We start from the raw sequence: 12109 nt of genomic DNA, 5'->3' as shown, positions 1-12109 counted from the left end.
GAGTTTATTATTGTGATACGAGGCTGTGCAAGACAGGGCTGGCCAAAGTTGGCATACTAAAGAACTGAAGAGGATTGGTTGGATGGGTAGAGATAGCTACTGAGGTTGAAGAAGATCTGAAGCAACTACTGTGGTACGATGAGTCTAGCTTAGTGTCCAACATCATAAAGTTAGGCATGACCCACGTTTTCCACTGACAGTAAAGGTGTCAGGTAAATTTGAAACAACCATCCCTCAATAAGTCAACACTCAAAGCAACCACTAGTCACAAAACAGAAAATGGCAAACCACTGTCTGAAATACTTTATTCAGTGCTGAGGAAACATGTCGCAGATTCATGGAGGCATGCATTTTAATAAACCTCTTGAACACGTCTAAAGGAGCCAACCCTGGCAGTAGCTGCACCCCACTCAGTGAACCTCCTGTATTCAGCAGGTCTCAGGTAGTACTGGCGTCCTCTGTAGTTGGGTTCTTCAAAGAATATCCAGTGCCCCTCAAGCACATTGCAGGAGTGGATGTCATTGTGGTTGAACTTTTCGAAGACATTTGGGCAATCCTCGGTGAACTCCATCATCTGACCTCGAAAATCTTCTCTTTCAAAGACTCGAATTCGGAATAAACCACGGTACTGGCAAAAGGGGAAGACATAAAAGGGAATGTAAATGTGTGTTTTGTTATATACAATGTAATGTTATGTCACAAAACTGTTATAATTTACAATTTACCTGAGAATAAAATCATGTGGATCATTGTATAAAAGCTGACACTGAATACGCGTTAACTTTAGTGAGTCTGTAAAATGAAGTGTTTTGTTTGAACAAACAAGTGATTCAGTCCCCCTTGTCATTATCAACCATTTCACCAATAGGCCCTTCATCGATCAAAGTTACCATTAGGCCTGGGCGAAATTGCAATTACACTGCCATGATTGGAGAAATTTCGAGAATTTGGCATTAACCTTGCCAGGCAAAATTACCCCATTACACTTTGTTGTGTATGTATGTCATATTCACGGCAGAAATATAGCACAGGAGCGCGGGAACAGCATGACCAACCAGAAAGCGAGCGCCCATTGTTCGAGGCACTTGTGTTTTTGGTGCTATTATTTAAGCACAAAATGTGCATTTGCAGCCAAAATAGACACAAGAACACATTTCACACTAATATATAGCTCTAAATGGCAGATTTGTATTTCACATAATTATGTACAATTTTGCAAAATTTATTGTATTTTCACGTCACTACCCAAAAGCAAATTATGCGAATTTCGCACACCACAAATGATAGTCCAGATATGGAATTCTAGGGTTTTGACAGTGCACACCTATGTTGAACATTACAATGTTGAACATATGAACCTGTTTTCTGCAGAATGTAAGCTCATGGTTCCTATATGCACTTGCTGTGCAGTTTTGGCTACTGAATTAGCAAAATCAATAAGTGTGCCCCAGGCTATTAATGAGAAAACTAGACATTGCCCACATCGTTTTTCGATTTGCACTGCCTACAGGTAATTGAGAGGAAGCTGCATGTGCAACATGCCCTAACCCCAATCACATAAATTCTGAGATAAACTCCAAAATAGAGATTAATTAGATGTGGATATCAATAATGATAAACTTCATTGCCCCTCTTAAACCAGCGCATTAGTACCCCTACTCCTAACATCCTCCCTGGTACTCAAAAAAGTTAGGTGCTGCAAAGTGCCTTTCAAAGAATCTGGAATGAATATGGTGAAAGGACAGATTAGGACATATGAGACGTAGAATGCTGGGAATATTGAGGAGGTAGCTCGCAGGGAAATGGAAGATACAGAAAAGTTCCAGAAGAATTACATGTCCTGGAGTCAGGTGTGCAGCTTAAGCCACTATAAGACAAGCACACTTCCAGGTCAATAAGGACAGACAAGGTATTTAGAGGCACCATGTACAGAACTACCTTGTCTGGCAGCATAAGTGGTTGTGGCTACTCACATCTCATTATAGTTTGCACCTGAATTGTTCTGTTACTTCAATTTGTTGTATTTTTTCCCTGTTTGGCTCCGTGGATTTCCTAGTTCTATGATGTCCTGTTACCTGCCTTATTTAACCTATTGCCAGTTTCCTCCCTTTTCCCATGCTTCCTCCTTCCAGGTCGTGCAGTGTCTTTCCAGCTTTAGTTTGGTTCCTTTACTATTGGGTAATATTTACAGCATTCCATCTATTCACACCTGGCTAGTCCTGATTTCATCATCATCATATATAACTTTATTAGGTCATTTGTACAAAAACCCATCAAAGTATACAAAAATAAAACATGGATATATTTACAATTAAAATATTATTAAACCATTGCAAACACAAGTACAAATGACATCCCGAATCAGGTTAAAAAGACATAGGTACATGGATACATAGATACAATCGACCGAGTCATGCTTAAAAGGAAGTGCTATACAACCACCAAACATATAGGATACAAAACCGTGTGTACCAAGCTTGATATTTAAAATATGTATACAGCATAAATAGGAAGAAGAGTTAAATATGGCAACACAAATATAATAAGATTTTTTTGCGAAATAGCCAGAAGGAGAATAAAGAACGGCTAAGAGCAAAAATTATTGGCCCAGAAGTATCTGTTTTTAAAATTCTGAACGCAATCTGGTACTGCCTAGCACCCAAGTTGAGGCATATTGGTCTAATCCATCTCCTACGTAACTGCCGATTCTTGGGAGAAAAAAACAAAATGTGTTCTTCAGTGTCATCAACTTCACGGCAGGCAGGACAAGTGTCTAAAACTAGGCCGATTGCCTCTTTCCCTGGAAATTTCAATAGCAAGTTACCATATCTAAACTTAATATACAAACTTTTAGCAAGGGGGGGTGAAATCAGGTCAAGAAAAGATTCAAATAAAGAACATGATTTCATATTTAAAAAGTTAGATGTTTACTGTCCGCTTGTTTGGTTATTAGTATAATGCTCCCCCACAACCTTCCAATACATAGCTTTAAGGGTCAAGATGTCACGTCTAGTGGCCCTTTCTGGGTACTCCCACAAACCCATCATGTTCAGTAGTTTACACCATTTAGCAATATGTTTAAACCAAGGAAGATGTTTTGCCCCGTTGAGCGCCAGGACCTCCCGTAGGGAGTTACGATAGTCAATTAATTGGGGAGCAACTGAATAACTATGCTGTTCTTTATGCTGGTATTTTGAGGACAATCCTAAAATAATCTGGCAATCATTAAGACACTTGTCCTTTCCGTGGCCCAATTCATCAAGATTGGATCTTCTATTGATCCTGCTCCTGCCTAACTGCCTGCAAGCCCTTTGCATATTAGGCACAGTTGTTAATGATCTTTACAATACTTATTTTGTCTGTGCCTCTGTTCCTCATTGTTACAGAGATAGTTTACACTTACCTTTTCTGAAGAAGTCTATGACTGATCCTCAGATCAAGAGTAATTATGATCCTCAGATCAAGAGTAATTAGAGATCCATATCTTTGTTGCTGTATGCATCAAAAGAGAAGGAAATCAATAAACTGCCTTCATTCACCTCAATCACGCACAAACGTTCTCTGTTTGCCATATATGATGATTTTCTGATGCTTTTCAATAGGTGTGGCAGATCCACTTTTATCCTTTTAGAAATGTGTGCAGCATTTGAAGCCATAGTGACTTCTTGATAAGTCTTCTTTTCTACATCAATATCTGGACAGAGCTTTAGACTGGGCCTCGTCTTTCCTTAGCGAACATACTCAAGCAGCTCATATGGCTCCTTTTTGTTCAGCCCCACCGCAGTTTCATGTGGGTTTTCCTGAGGGCTCCTCATTAGGTCCTACTCTATTTAATCTGTATTTAAACAACTTGGCTACAATAAACAGGTCTTTCATCTTTTCTCTGATGCCATAGAGCAATGACACTTAGATTATTGCCTCCTTCAATAATGATGACATTTGGTGACTCCAGCATCAGTCCCAACACCTGTCTTTCTGCTAAGGCCACCTGGATGCAGGCAAGCACACTTAATGTCAATGAGACAAAAGTGGAGCTCTGATATTGGAGGACTACATACACTATGGCCCCAAACTGGTGGTCTTCCAAACTTGGACTCACTTATACTCCTGTTACATCTGCAATTAATTTGATTATTGTCCTTTATATCAATGTGTCTTTAGCTGAACAAATCAACAAAGTAACAAAGTAACAAACAAAGATCATGTCGCGATTCTTCAGCGTAGATCAGGAAAGATGGGTTTCCCTGCACCTACAGTTAAAGGCCTTTTTCCCTTGTATGCATGTTAACAGGTCTATTGGCAAATGGCGCACAGCGGACTACATGTCCCAGAATCCCTTGGGACGGAATGCTGGTAGATGGATAAGGAGACGCCTGGATTTCTGCTCCTATAAAGCCCCTCCCCTTCATAGGGTCGGGGCTTGACAATCTCACCAGTTTTTGAGTTCGAGTAAGTGGATGGTATTCCCCACTGGATTTCTGTTTTGGATTTGTTGTTTCCTACTGAAGTTGTTTCGACAAGCAAGGCAATTGCTTTCCGAGGCCCAGGCTTTCTATGAGGAGTTTTCCAAGTGGTTCACATGAAACTCTTTTCGTCAAGCAAGGCAACTGCTTTCCGAGGCCGGGCTTTCTCTGAGGAGTTTTCCAGCTGGTTCACATTAATCACCGTTGCTGACATCTCTTCATTCTGAAGTGTTTGAAGGGTTGCTTTCAAGGTCAGAGGATTCTGTTTTTTACCAATGCTGGAAACACAAGGTATTTAACCTTACTCGGAAAGGAAGTGCTGGAGTGCTCCTTCTGCTTTTTGAAACAGTTTAATTTCGTAATTATTTCCATGCTGGTCTTCTCTTTTGGAGCCTGTGCTTACAATCTACACTGTGCTTGCAAACAGTGGTTTGGCGCGCAATTGCTCAGTGGTATTGAAGTTGAGCTTGTGACTACTGCGTGCACAACTTTATTCCTTCGCTCTTATGCTGTGCTATTAACAGCGTTTTTATGCTTGTTTATGGTGCTATTCATAGTCCTCTATAGGCACCAGTTACCGTGACTTTGTTTGTTGATTGAAATTATCCTACTCTCAGCATGCCCTAAAACGAGACTCGCCTTCATTTTGGCACATCCAACTCAAAGTCAGAGGCTGACAGCAGGATTTTGGATTTGCAGCTGTCATTCAATACTGCATCCACCTGAATGTCAGCTGCTTCGATGAAAAATAATGGAGTATTAGGGCCTAAACAATGGATCTATGGCAAACATTTTCCGTTCATAGGTATTGCTCCATTATTTCTATTCTGGTTGCAAGTGATGAATCAACAGCAATGCAAACTCCAAACAGTACCTGTGGAATCATGCGGCAGGACCGGATGGAGTCACTGTGGCTCATCCACTGGGAAAAATCAGGATACTCCCCTCGCTTCACATAGTATTGGTTGCCTCTGTAGTTGGGGTTCTCATACAACATCCAGTTGCCATTATCCACCCGGATGGAGTTGCAACGACTGACATAGGAGTTGAGTTCAGAGTAGTCAGAGCTGCACTCATAAGAGCGGCCCTGAAAGTTTCGGTCTTCGTAGAAGGTGATCTGTTGGGATAAAGACAAGATCGTAAGAACATTCATCTAAACAGGGTCCTGCTTCCATCCCTTTAGCAAAAGCACTGTTGATACCAAGCATGCAAACCAAGATCTAGCTGAAAATAGCATTTTAAGCTGCATCCACACTTCTCTGGCTCTTATCAGGGAAGGGTACTCTTGTCACTCTCATTATCTTCCATATTTCAGATCTAGAGGAGTATTGGAACCTTGTCCTTGAGGTGAACAGAGGAAGAGGAGTCATGAAAGGAAGAGTCGTGCAGCACACTAGTCATTTTTGTGTCTGGTCTTCGGCTTGCTCATAAGTGATGTGGCAGTGGGGTGAGTAGTAGTTAGATAGAATGTCTCGTTTTAACATCCATGTATTTTTGCAACTGCCTGGGTGCAATCCCACAAATGATGTAGGTGAAATTACATTTTTTTTTTACATTTACATAAATCTCAGGTCAGTGAGGTGAATAGCTTTTTTTTCTAAGAGTTTTATATAGCGTGAACTAGACCCGATACATCGGGTATCAGCACGCTTTACATAGCACCAGTTTTGTTACACAAGGACACATTCAGGCAAGCGTTGTTTCCGAGACTGGAACCCGGTTCCCCAGCTTCGAGGTCGACCGATCTAGTCGTAAGGCTACATCCTCTCCTTTTCTGCAATCACTCCTTTTATGCAAAGCGTTGTCCTATGGCCATATATGACAACATGATTATTGCTTCCCCTACCTGCAAGCTTGCTAAAGATACTTATTATACAGAAAAAAGAGTCTTCCTTTGGGCGTCCTATGAAACCCAACCATAGTTCTTAAATGGGCATTCTGAGCCGGTGCTTAGAGCTAGTCTATGGGTTCATTTACTCTTTTTTGAGGAATCACAAAAATGCCCTGGTGTAAGCCGTGAATTCTATTAAAATATATTTCACGGTGCACGTTCCTTTTCCCTATCCATGCACATACACAGTGTCCGCAGTTGGACCATCTGCAACCTCTGGGTTTAGATGGACGGTGTTCTCCTTGCTAATTGGTCCCCATGGAAATCATTTAATAGTGAGGAAATCATCGTCCCTATCACCTGAAAACATGTTGGAGTTTGTGGCACTTTCCCACCATAAATATGCACACTTTTGGAGCACACTTTACTGTGCATTTAAGTTGGGAAAATGCATTTCGAACGTTTGCAAATACTCGACAAGTTCTACTTTTGTTAGTGTTCCCTCAATTCTCTAAGGCCACCGATCTTCCTCTTTTTTGTCATCGTTTCTGACATTCTGGCACCGGAACATATCTTCCATGGACGTCGGAAATTCCATCTTGGCACTTCTAATCCATAGGTGTCATACATGTTGAGATGACACTTCTTGTAAACTTATCTAAAACTAAGGTGTGCAAACCGTGCTTTGTACAAACGTAATAATTTAAGCTCTCCACATGAGGACAAAACAAAGAGTATTAAACTGACTCAGTCCCATAGATCACCCTTTTTCTAGAAAGAAAACACAGTTATTTACTTTACACATTTTCTAAAGCCAATATTAGACACAGTGTAGGAAAATTCAGGTAAGTGGTGTTTATTAAACAAAATATGCACGAGGCATTGTTCATAAAGCTATTTGCATATCAGAATCTGTGAAACACGCCCACCATCATTATTATGAGTGCAAAACTACTGTCGTAATTCACAGAACTCATTCTCTCCAAAAGGATTTACTCCCCACAAATGTTTCAACGTTTGCTATCATGGGAAGTAAGCATTCCAGGACGGAATTCGTGGGTTTTCACGGACCACTAACAAACCGGTTCATACCCTGCAAACGTTGTGTGATTTGCTTTTGTCAAAATCATTTTTATGAGTTTCAAGCAGTAAGAAATCTACAGCCATGTAAAGAGGTACAGGAATGGAGATATTCTTCTGCTATTATTTCTAGCACTTGTCATCCATGTAGGGCAACAGACTATTTCTACTGTCTGAGCATGTGTGTGTTTTTAACTTAAAAGAATGACTAGATGGAGCATTCATGTTGTCATCTGTCCCACGGATCAGGGTTCTACAGTTCAGTTTCGTTTCCAAGACAAGAGAAGCTGGAGAAAATGTGAGGTAAGATTTGGTTTTACTGAGAATGTCTAAATATAGGATGAGCAAGAATGGAAGGGTAGAACTAGGGCAAGACCTGAGGAGTACGGCCTATGTGCAGAGCAGAGGGCATCAGAGTGCCATGTACCTTACTTTCCAGTGTATTCAGTCTTACATGCCAGTCCTTCATATTGGCATGTGAAAATGGCGGCCGTAAAAGGACATAAAGACAAGGAGTCTTGATTGATGATTTTGGGATCTGGTGGCGGGAGCCAGCCCTGTGTGAAGTATCCTCTGGGCTGGCAGGCCTAGGCTTGCCCAAGCCCTTTCAGCATGTATGACCTTACGCATTAGTGTGATGGTATAGCAAGAGCTTGGACGTAAGGGGACCAAGAAGAGGAGAGGCATTGCATGGGAGAAGTCTCCGTGGATGTATTGCTTGGAGGGCATAATTGAGGAAGAGGGATTTAGCCATCATAGACAATCTTTGTTTACTAGCTTTGCTTGGTAATAAGGAATGCTCTAGGAGGTATGATAGATAAAGTCTCACACTATATATGGAGGCTAATGCACATAGAGGTTGGTTGGGGACTTATTTCTCATTAGAGGCTCTGTTCAGTGATGTACTTGTTCATTTTTCTCAATGTTTTCACCAAAATGCCTGGAGTTGCAAATCCTGCTGCCACCCCAAAACCTGCCTTTGGCATGAAATGTCAAATGAGCTTGGATTCCTTAAAAAAAGATTGTCAACATCCACTTCCTGGTTTGCCCAGGACCAGAGAGTGTTTGAAAATTCTGTCAGACTTGCCCAGAAGCTATAGGAGTTTTCAACCTCCTCCAATCAGGAAGCACATGGGATCCCCTGTTTACCCTCCCACTCTTTTACTGCAGGCTGTAGTATCATAGACCGTTACTAGAGCTCCTTGTAAAGTCCTAAGAAGGCTTAAATGGCAAAGGGTGTTAAAATCTAGCCCTGTGAAGATAAGGCGGTATATACTGACTCCACATCAACATATAGCGCTGGGCTGAATAACTGAAGTATTTTCTGTTTAAAATCAGGTGTCTTTGTTGAACTTCTGCATCACCTGACATTTTTAAAGACCATGAACTCTGCCCGCTCTACTACTCCCGGCCAAGGTCAAGACGTCACTGAAGGGTACAACCTAGCCTGAGACAGGGCAATACATGAGCGATAGCTACCTGCAGTCCATTCTGTGTGAGCATTTATGTGGTGTGCATGTAAAGTACGTGGAGTTAGGTTATGAAATTTACTATTTGGAAGCATCTCAACTAAAAACATTTCAGCAGATATTTTTAGACTAATTTTATTTTTGTGTGTATGTTGTATCCTTCTTTGTCTAGTTCTGAAGTTGGTGATATTCATAGAAATGCTAATATACATTATTTTCTACACTATAACCCAAACCATTGGACATATTTAGCAAACATTTAAATAAACACAGAAAGTTAACATAATAAATATTTTTTTTAGGTTGATGGAAATGTGTTTAGTTTTTAAACATCTGACTTCTGTGGAACCCCACATAACCATTACTGGAATTCTGTGACACCCACTGAATATTAGAATTTGGCCACATCTACGAGTCATCAATCGAAACACGTGTCCACAGCTTAAGCAATTTCAGTGATTTGCCCCTTCAAACAACACACAACAATACAGAAACAACCATTCATCAAACAAATACACAAATTATAAAATTTCATTTAATTGACAAATATGAAAAAAAAAATCAACATTTTAATTTTAATGGTACGGTTGTGGCTTTTCTACATTTAATTGTGGACACCCATCGTCCATACTATATTCTGGTTGATGTATTTTACTGCTCCAACTAATCAATCTGAGGACACCAACTTAATTTTTAATTCCTTCATTTTTGCGGAACATTTTAAACACTTCACTTTTACGTTTTGCTTCTTTATTAATATACATTTTCTAAGCAGTCTCATCTCCCCTGAGAAGGTGTTGTGAAACCCCAGGGGTCCCCGGGACACAGATTAAGAAACACTGTTCTAAAACATACTAGACATACTGGTTATCACAAAATTGGCAGCCCATCATATGTTTGGGTACACTTTCTCCACAAGCGATCACAGCAACACAAGCTGAGCACAGTGATTGCTAATGTTCACAAGTCATAGTGTTGTCTGATGTGCACAGTCAGTTCTACACAATGGGACATGGTTGGTAAAAAAAGGATACTCTAGAAAACATTTTATTTAAAGTTTGCACCATGTGCCAGCTCTAAACCCAATAAAATATATTGTGCTCCAGTGACCTAATCAGACCACAGCAAAGAAGTTCAGAACACTTGGCTGGCTACCTGCTCATCTTTTTCAGGTGCTCTAGCCTCAATCTAGAACTCTCTACCTCAGGACCCCAGATGATTAAAAGACCACCTACAATTCCACGAAAATGTAAGCACCAACCCATTCAGGCTCCAGCCTAACCTATAACATCTACTCAGTCTTGTAGTCTCTTCTTCGTCTTACGTCTTTTCAACCCAGCCCTCCCTTTCTCTCCTCTTTTCCCTTCTCCTCTTCCTTGAATTTTCGCTCACTCCTTTTTCACCTCACACTTCTCCTCACCCTCCAGATCTATAATCGCCCCTTCTCTTCACCTTATCCTTTATCACTGTATCCATGTATTTATTTATTCCTTATCGGCCTCTGTGCCCTGCCCTGCTTGGTGCTTCAAACATTTTGCTGTTGCTGACTGTAGCTAGCTCGAAGTTCATTGTTTCACTTTTTTTGTAAATAGTTCCCGATCTCTACTTTTATCTAAAGATATGCAGATTTGTACTTGCTGTTGTGCTTTGACACCCTACTAGGTAGACTTGTGCTATACAAAATGTTAAATGATTAACTCAATTGGAGCAACAGATCTTGTCTCATAGCACCTAGTAGGGATTTGTACCTCAGCAGCCACTCCACCTCTCTTTGAAATTCATTGAAGAATCAGGGACCAGATGCAATTCTCATTTACATACAGTGTGGAGTAAAGGATATGTGCCAGTCTTCATTTACATGTATTTTGCGTTGGGCGTCTGTTACAATTCTGAAATGCATTATGATTTGAAGGACAACACATTTCAATTAAATTATAGGCTTGGCCCCTAATCACATTGAAACACAGTAGGTGGCAGTTTTCCCATCACATTGCAATGCACGCCGTCTTAAAAAATCAGCTGTTTTAACAAAGCTTTGTGTAAGGGTGTGTGCATGTGACATACAGCTTCGGTTGTGTAACGGCACGTTACCCTATAAAATACTATGCTTAGACTAACTGCTAAACTTGTCATGTATTGTATGTGTGCTGTACATAGGAGCAAACACAATTTGTGGAAAAGTTAGGAGAAACGAAAACACATCTCCTTGTTATCACCTTTCACATGTAGGTACTTTTTGGCATAAAACACTTTTTAGGAATGAACCATCCATTCGACGCACCTCTGTCACAAAGTAATATCAACTACTAGGAAGCGCTATGTGGGTTATTTATAGGAACTCTTTCCAGTGTAATACAATTGCTAGATGGTAAATACTTTATCAAGACTTTGTGCCGGTTTGTGTCATTTAGGGTGACTTTGCACTAGTGCATAAATCCACCCGTGCATCTTACTCCGGAAGTGGAGGCTAAAATCGTCATTAAAGAAAGAAAGTGTAAATCATTTAAACCATTGAAAGTGGCGTCCATCTTTGAACTCATTGAGATGTTTTCTTACCTTTCCCATTGTGGCTGTGACAGAGAGACGCGTTCCTCAGTGCTTCCAAGGGTAAAGCGCTCCTCCGCCTATATATATGTAGCGTGTGACCCGTTGGGTTGCTGCTGCATGCTATGCTGAAAGGGGTATTTCTTTGTTTAGTAACAGCAGCGAGTATCTCTCTCGCTTTTTCTTTTTACTACTACTGTGCATCACAGACATGCCTGTTCTTTTGTTCACTGCTAGAGAGAATGTGCTGATGTACATACAGTGCAGTCAAGTTTATACCCCACACAATGCGTTAGTACAGTGCTGGAATAAACACAATGTGGCCCACTGCCACCACAGACTGCTTTCTGTCCTTTTGTGTTATAAATCCGTGCTTGGGTGGAAAGTTTGATAACATGCAAAATACCTTTCTTTCTCTTTTTCATTGTTTAACCTAACAGCAGACATGCTTTTCTGTAGCTGCTAGAGTTGCAATAAAAGGGCAAACTGTTACAGAAATATGATTGCACTTTTGTGTTTTGTTACAGTTATGTGGTAAGAGCACATAGACTGCTAGGAAGTCACTAACCTCTGAATAACAGCTTCTATAGACCATAGTGAACTTTCACAGCAGTAAAGCTATTTTTTTAGGTAAGTCCAGGACTAGGCCAAGCTCAAGGAGTAACCCCCGAGTAGTGATGTGGGAAACCAATATACAAAATGGTACTTAAAATAGTAATGGC

At 40.6% G+C, this 12109-nt stretch overlaps 1 protein-coding gene across 1 annotated transcript; it reads right to left on the bottom strand.

Moving 5' to 3' along the window:
• Positions 1-291: 291 nt before the first annotated feature.
• Positions 292-11531, bottom strand: LOC146858085 (gamma-crystallin-1-like). Its single transcript, XM_085646872.1, has 3 exons — positions 11400-11531; positions 5338-5580; positions 292-628 (listed from the first exon to the last, which is right to left on the bottom strand). Exons 1-3 carry the CDS (start codon positions 11406-11408, stop codon positions 353-355), a joined length of 528 nt encoding a protein of 175 aa, XP_085502998.1. The 5' UTR covers positions 11409-11531; the 3' UTR covers positions 292-352.
• Positions 11532-12109: the final 578 nt, after the last annotated feature.

The sequence above is a fragment of the Triturus cristatus genome, chromosome 3_2 (genome assembly GCF_964204655.1).
Source record: "Triturus cristatus chromosome 3_2, aTriCri1.1, whole genome shotgun sequence".
NCBI classification, from domain to species: domain Eukaryota; kingdom Metazoa; phylum Chordata; class Amphibia; order Caudata; family Salamandridae; genus Triturus; species Triturus cristatus.
The sequence above is the reverse complement of the archived record's forward strand: the minus strand, read 5'-3'. Positions and strand labels throughout refer to the sequence as shown.

Coding starts and splice junctions, on each gene's coding strand:
- LOC146858085 (XM_085646872.1), bottom strand. Junction 629..5,337: donor CCTGCCGCATGATTCCACAG/GTACTGTTTGGA, acceptor CCCTTTTGCCAG/TACCGTGGTTTATTCCGAAT.